At 50.0% G+C, this 7465-nt stretch overlaps 1 protein-coding gene across 1 annotated transcript in view; it reads left to right on the forward strand.

The window, feature by feature from the left end:
- Positions 1-7465, forward strand: part of LOC119111226 (putative sodium/potassium/calcium exchanger CG1090) — a gene marked incomplete in the record, with an annotated part of 29747 nt that overhangs the window by 4722 nt on the left and 17560 nt on the right. The window contains 1 exon segment of the mRNA XM_037235044.1: positions 6927-7040. Coding sequence (XP_037090939.1) covers positions 6927-7040 — 114 coding nt within the window.

Consider the following 7465-nt stretch of genomic DNA (forward strand, 5'->3'; position numbering starts at 1 on the left):
CCCCCTACCATGTAAGCAAATTCTCCTGAAAAACACGCTAACTCAATTTTGTGTTATGTGTAAACTAATGCATAACGCAGGGGCATATCTACATCAACAATATGATAATGATGTGATATGATAGGATACATTCTGCTCGACAAATGTATTCAATGAGCTAAGCCAATGTCTGGCTCAGGCACAAAGCTACACTTTCAATCAAAAGTATGTGGGATGTGGTCAGCCACGCTGAAGACACAAAGCTCAAAGTTCAGCTATAAGTCACGAATGTCGCTGATGCATCACGTAAGCTACGTATGTACCTAGGTAAGCAATAGGTCAGTTATGCTGCGGGAAAGGGCTATGGCTTAAATGCGAATGTTTAAGGCCACAACGCAGGCACATACTGAACTTTATGAAGCCTGCGTCATCCAATAACCGTTCTTTTCATGTACCACACGCACCAGAACAGCTCCACACTACAATGATTGCCACTTCTGCCACAGTAATTGTCACTCTACTTCTTGCCAGTTACCAGGAGGCAGAATGAACCCTTGTTGAGCTGAAAATTGGAATTTGATAAAAAGAAGTTTTAAAACCATTTCTAATCGGTAAATATGGGCCGGCGATAGCTGCCAGCTAACCAATCACGACACATATTTTCTGCTGGTGTCAATAAATGCTTCATTATGGTAGCGAACAAATGCCGATGGTAATGAAGCTTGCAAGTTAAAAGTGAAAGAGTGGATGATGTAGTACTATTGCGTCTGCAGTGAGTGGAGAATGTCTGTCATGTTTTCATTCACTGAATCAAGCTGAACCGGATTGAAGATGTTCAGGCTTATTTCAGGGTATGGTGTAATCAAGCCTACATTTATGACATTGCTTTGAAGATGCAACTGGCTATTTGACAACTGTTTCAAGTATTGGGCCCGGTTCCCCATTGACTTACGACCCAAACTCTGCCCGTTGAGGTTGCGTCACAGACACATGCCAATGAAGAACGCCTTTGAATCCAAATATGGGCACATGTAGCATCAGCTGATTCAACCCCACGTAGGGCGCGGGATTGACGCGCTTGCATATCGATCGAATGAGCAGTTATTGACAAAATCCACGGATGAATACATCACTGTCGATCACAATATCCATATGCAATCGAGAACTGCCTATTTCCAGGCATTCAAGACCGCCAAAAGCGCATGGGTCATTGGTAGGCGTTGTCATGCCAACAGCGATGACTTGTTTGCAAACAAACACACGTATAAACGCACTTCCTTCGCCTTTCGGCCTTGGCGAATAAGCTTGCGCCGTGACGTCATAGGCGACGAATGGGCTTACTCCAAAGTAGGGAATGGGCTTCCATTTGCCACTGAAAAACGCGCTTCTGGTAGCCTGATCGAGGCGCTGCACATGACACATGGGGAAATATTGCAAAACAAGGGTATTTTTGCAGCCAGTTACAAAAGTATTTGAATTTTGATTTAAGCCTGGTATGTGGGATCAAAGCACACGTATTTTGGTCATTATTGCCTGCTCAGACATGCGTTTTACGTCAGCTACGTATTCTGGTGTTCGCTTGGCTGCCTCTGACCTTACAAGTCAGTATGTTTGTGCCAGAATTGAACTGGGAGGGGGCACTGACCGATCCAAAGGAATAAAAATTGACACTCGTGATTGTTGTTTTCTTCCATTAACGTAAAGAAAGCAACTAATAATCTCGGCGTGATGAAGCGCTGTGTGCAAACAAATGCAGAGATTGATACACGTGTTCAGCTTTCACCTGAAAATCAATAGCAATTGAATTGATAGCCGTGTGTGAGTCAAGTAATTTGACAGCCTTGAGTGAGTAGCGAAATATAGGGGCATCCTCAGGCAACGTTTCATCAGCATTGCTTCAGTCTGACGGGTGCCGGTGCCAGCGGGCAGTGAGGTTACGTACCGGACCTCTCTGGGAGTGCCGGTGCCAGCGGGCAGTGAGGTTAGGTATCGGACCTCTCGGGGAGTGCCAGTGCCAGCGGGTGGCGAGGTTAGGTACCGGACCTCTCGGGGAGTGCCAGTGCCAGCGGGTGGTGAGGTTAGGTACCGGACCTCTCGGGGAGTGCCGGTGCCAGCGGGTAGTGAGGTTAGGTACCGGACCTCTCGGGGAGTGCCAGTGCCAGCGGGTGGTGAGGTTAGGTACCGGACCTCTCGGGGAGTGCCGGTGCCAGCGGGCAGTGAGGTTAGGCACCGGACCTCTCGGGGAGACTGCCCGAGTTCCACTGGGTGACTGTCGGCCGAGGAGCCCCGCGTCCTGTGGCCACCTCTCACTGGCCCGGCCGGGGCGAAAGGAGGAGACTGACCCGGCGCCACTGAACTGGGTCTAGCGAGGCCTAACAGATGGCATTCTTCAGACCAGTGCTGACGGAGAGTGGGCGGCTGGGGTGCGCGAAGCCGCACTGCACGTCACCACTCTTGGTCATTGATGTATTCCGATGAAAAAAGGTGAATGAAGTAGACATAGTGAAAACAAGGATGGGCTCGTGCTTCTGGTTTCTCGGCATTGTGGGCTGGGAGCTCTCGCTCTCATAATATGCACCGTAAATATACCATGGTTACTGGTTAAGCGGTGGTATCAAGTAAACATAGGCTGTATTGTCATATTCGCAGCGCCGTGGTGATTGCACCAGTCCCTCTAACCTTTTGTTTTTCTGCTGCAAACTGCCTTTTTGAGTGCGTCGCAGCTCGACGGTAGGTGAGTGGAAATAATCTCGTTCTACTTGTAAGGAATATTTGCATGTGCTGCACGTTACAGGTGCGCGCTCGGCACCAGCGAGTCAAATGGACATAACACGAGCGTTTGGTGGTCTTCACCAATTCGAACCTGGTAGCTGTCCGGTCGCTATGAGGCCGGCTGTCGGAGCCCGGAGGTTTTTCGTTTTTACAGCGCCAACGCTAGGAGGTATGGTGAGCCCTTCAGCCGCGGAGCCGTCCCGGGTCGCCGGACCGGGGCGGGCCGCCGCCTCTCTCCCCTGACCGCCGCACAGGAAGGCGTGTGCTAGCTGAGCGCCCGGGTCGCCTGTCGAGCTGGGCCGCCGCATTTCTCCCCCGCCCGCTGCGCGGGTTTGCGTCTGTCGTGTGCGTCGGGCCTGCCGGTCGAGCTGGGCCGCCGCCTTTCTCCCTTGACCGACGCATGGGAGGGCGTTTGTTGTGTGCGGCCTTCTGCAGTATGCTGGCACGGCACCCTCCTGTCTGTGCTCCACTGACGCCAATTCCGCCCAGTTGCAACTGTCTCTGGCTTGCAAGGGAGGGCGCTGTCAGTCGGATGATTCCTGCTCAGGTTGGCGACGCCTGACAACACATGCGCTTTCCGGACGTCGGTCACCTTCGATCCGCCCTAGGCCGTATGCTACGCCTTGGCTTCGTCAATCACGCATCCTAAAAACACCGCCACTATGACATGTCATAGGTCGGCACATTTTCGCCTTTTCAAACAGTGCAGACATATTCCAGCGTTGCTAAATGCTAGCGTTTGCAAAGCAAGATAAGTATCATTTTAAGCAGAACGAGATCCTGCAAATGTCTGTCTGTAGCTAAGCCGATTTTTTTGCGTCCAATATCGAACAAGACCACGAGGTATGTCAACAGCTGCCAAATGATCAAGGACTAAACACAGCCATTAATCACACCGCCTACAGACACCATCCTACCACGACTGACCAAAAATTGAACTGCACCAGATGCACATACAGATGCAGACTTTTCACGACCTGTTGTAGCAGGTCACGACTTAACAGAGCCGCAGGAAGTCGCACCGACTTCACTGGCTGCGAGCCGCACAGTCCCGGATCCTGGTAGGTCAAGCACCTCCTGTCCAGCTCTCGGTGCGAGATTGCGGCACACACAGCTCAATGTCCTGACGGGTGGCCCGGTCTCCGGTCTCAGCGGCGGCGATGAGTGGTGGTGACGGGTGGCCCGATCTCCGGTCTCAGCGGCGGTGATGAGTGGTGGTGACGGGTGGTCAATGTCCTGACGGGTGGTCCGATCTCCGGTCTGAGCGGCGGTGATGAGTGGTGGTGACCATCGCAAAGCAGTACCCGAGCTGTGCAGTGAGAGGCCACCATCACGTGTGTCTCTGGTTTGTGTTCTTTCCTTTTGAATAAAGTTGATGACCTCGAACCGACACCACCAGTTACTCTTTGCCAAAGAAAGGAGTGATGCATGCTGGCAGGTGCGAGGTGTTCGTTGCTAGTAAATGGCACTGAATACGAGGCAATGGGACACGATGCGTGTTTTTCATAATATTCTGGACGGATTTCACTGCAAAGCTCTGTGCACGGCATGTTTGTTACGTTTATACAGGAGGGTTCAAAACAGAACCGGCACCAAGCCTTGACCCCGCACCAGCAATCGGCATGTGGTTGTAGAGTCGACCCTGCTCAAAACGGCACCACAGCGCATAGGCTCGCGTCTCGTAGCAACCTTAAATGCTGTTGCGACATTACCACAAAACAACAGCAAAGATCCGAGACAAGTATTGCTTAGACGCCTATACCAGCCGCGTGCTGTGAGTATCGGGCCGTGCAATGGTTTACGAAAGGGACCTGCTGCATTGTTTCACATGTATGTGCCGCCGTGCTCGGGCGGCACGATATGCTGCAGACCACGCGAGCCCTTCCTTTCACCATATTTTATCAGATGGCAATGGCAAAACCCGAGCTTATTACCATAAGCTCCTTTATGGGCTCCGTTTGAAGTACCTCGTCCCCTTTGAATGAGGTGAGCAACTGTCATCTAGTGGCAGAAAACAGAACCTCTGGTTGTCGTGCTCCGGAAGCCTCCGTCGAGTTTATTGTGCTCATTAAGTGCTCCCAAAGGCCCACATGCTTGGAGCAAGGAAACTGAAAAGATATCTACGGTATGGATAGCGATGTCATGTGTCCACAAAAGTACCAGATATTTCCAGCATTTTCGCCCCACGTTTGACGTAATGTAGGATGCTTGTCTTTCTGATATTTACGGAGATAATTTAGGGGTAAACAATGAAACGTTCGTGATGCAAAACTGCTGGGCATGACGCTTTCGTTCAAGTAAAAACGTAGAAAACTATAAAGAAAACCAAAACTAAAACTATTACCGACTATGCACATAATATATATATATATATATATATATATATATATATATATATATATATATGTGTGTGTGTGTGTGTGTGTGTGTGTGTGTGTGTGTGTGTGTGTGTGTGTGTGTGTGTGTGTGGTGCTGTGCGTGCGTGCGTGCGTGCGTGCGTGCGTGCGTGCGTGCGTGCGTGCGTGCGTGCGTGCGTGCGTGTGTGTGTGTGTGTGTGTATGGTCAGGTGCAGCAGAGCACTGTTGTGCGAAGCTTTTGCGCTGATGACTGACATCAAGGAGGAGGTTCCTTCCTGACGCGACGAAAGAAAAATTGAAGAGCACGTTGACGCCTTTTAAACATCGAAATCGATTCATTATCAACAATCCCAATCCATTAGGTAAGTATTGGTTTGCATGATCTGTATGCTGTTCCCACATTTGTCTTTCGCTTTAAGAGGGCGCAGAATAATTGTTACCAGAAAATATTTTACTCGAGGGAAAACAATCCTTCTGCCCGGGCGAATTTTTCGTGTGCTGCAAGCACAAATATTTTACCGAGTATCATCCGATCGAAGGGAGCAGAACGTATGCCAAGTGAAACAAATTTTATAAGTTTATTTAGAAAGTAACATCCGCTTCCTAGATATTTACACTCTTGGCGATTTAGAGGTGAGCTGCCACCGTTTACCACAACTGCTGCGCTGGTATTGATGTTTGCACCTTGATCTGATGCTTCCATGCTATGAGTTATTTTAAGACGTTGGATAAAAGTTTTATCACGTGCTGTGGTAAGGAGGGAGTAAATCTAACCCCCTCAGTCGTTTGTCCAGAATACGTTGTGTACGGCGCGGCGTAGCCGTGCTGAACTTTTCTTAGCTGTAGGCAATTTAATAGCGCGTCCTTTGGCACACACAATTAGATGCGCTTTGTAAGGTCGATGGTCTATGATAGGTCAAAGGCAGGCCGGGACTGTCAGTGAAGGCAATTTCTAGGAAATCAAATAAATCTGATGCGACAACGGAACGAAGCCATACATTTCTGAAATAATTCCTTAGTTTGTTCTTCTTTACGCAATAAGACAGTTGAAGTAAGGATTGCGATAAATTGATTTGACCTTGGGTCAAATATGAAGGCCAGACCAAAAGACTTGAGATCAAAATGCCATACAAAGGCCAGACCTGCTTTCCACTGGATAGCTTGGCTTAGGCAGTGGTTTTTAAGGCTCATTTCGAATCTCTTCATAACAGAGACCGCAACAGACATCTTCCATGTTTCTTTTTAAGGTGATGGTAGATCACAGACTGGACATAATCCAGAGCAACCTTTTGCGTTGGGAATAACAGAGACCGCAACAGACATCTTCCATGCTTTTTAAGGTCATGGTAGATCACAGACTTGACATAATCCAGAGCAACCTTCTGCGTTGGAAATATACCGTCGAATGTAGTCCTTGACACCCACCGGAATAAAATTTAAATACTGTTCCGGCATATTGATATTTGGTTAATTGACGTTTCGGCTAATCAGCATATTGAGTTATATCCATCTCGACGATTTGCATGTTGTCATCAATATAGGTCATCCCAATGTGCTTATAAATCGCTCGCCTTTTTAGCATGGTGTTAAAATGCATTCTGCTTTTTTAAGTTAAGTGTAATGGCATTCGGTTAAGCGCCATTCCAGAACTTCTCCAGCATGCCCGGACGCGCTCCACCCCTTCCCGGTCGCTGATGCCGACTCACCACGGACCTACCCACTTCAGTGTCAACATCGCTGTTTCCGAAGCTGTTAGTCCCTCGCCCAAGCGCGCCAGGGCCGTTGACAACACTGCTGACGTCACTGGGTCTACTCCAGGTGACGGCGAACACGCTCCAGCTCAGCGAGGACGTGGCCGGCGCCACGTTCCTGGCGGCAGGCAGCTCGGCGCCCGAGCTGGCCACCACCACCCTGGGCGTGTTCGTCACCAAGGTATGGCCACCACCACGCTGGGCGTGTTCGTCACTAAGGTATGACTACCACCACACTCGGCTCGCTGGTTACCACGGTAGAGGTCACTGCCACCCTGGACCTGTTGATTACCAAGGTATGGCCACCACCACCTTAAGCGTGTTCGTCCTAAGGTATCGCCACCACCACCCTGGGCTTGTTGGTTATAAAGTTATGGCCACCACCACCCTGGGCGTGTTGGTTACCAAGGCACGGATCACGACCACCCTGAGCGTGTTGATTACTATGGTGCGGCCGCCACCACCCTGGGCGTGTTGATTACTATGGTGCGGCCACCACCACCCTGGGCGTGTTGGTTACTATGGTGCGGCCACCACCACCCTGGGCGTATTCGTCACCAAGGTGACGCCAACACCACTCTGGAAGTGTTGGTTACCAAGGTAAGA

Source organism: Pollicipes pollicipes, unplaced genomic scaffold, assembly GCF_011947565.3.
Source record: "Pollicipes pollicipes isolate AB1234 unplaced genomic scaffold, Ppol_2.1 Scaffold_7261;HRSCAF=8764_pilon_pilon_pilon, whole genome shotgun sequence".
In the NCBI taxonomy this organism is placed as follows: domain Eukaryota; kingdom Metazoa; phylum Arthropoda; class Thecostraca; order Pollicipedomorpha; family Pollicipedidae; genus Pollicipes; species Pollicipes pollicipes.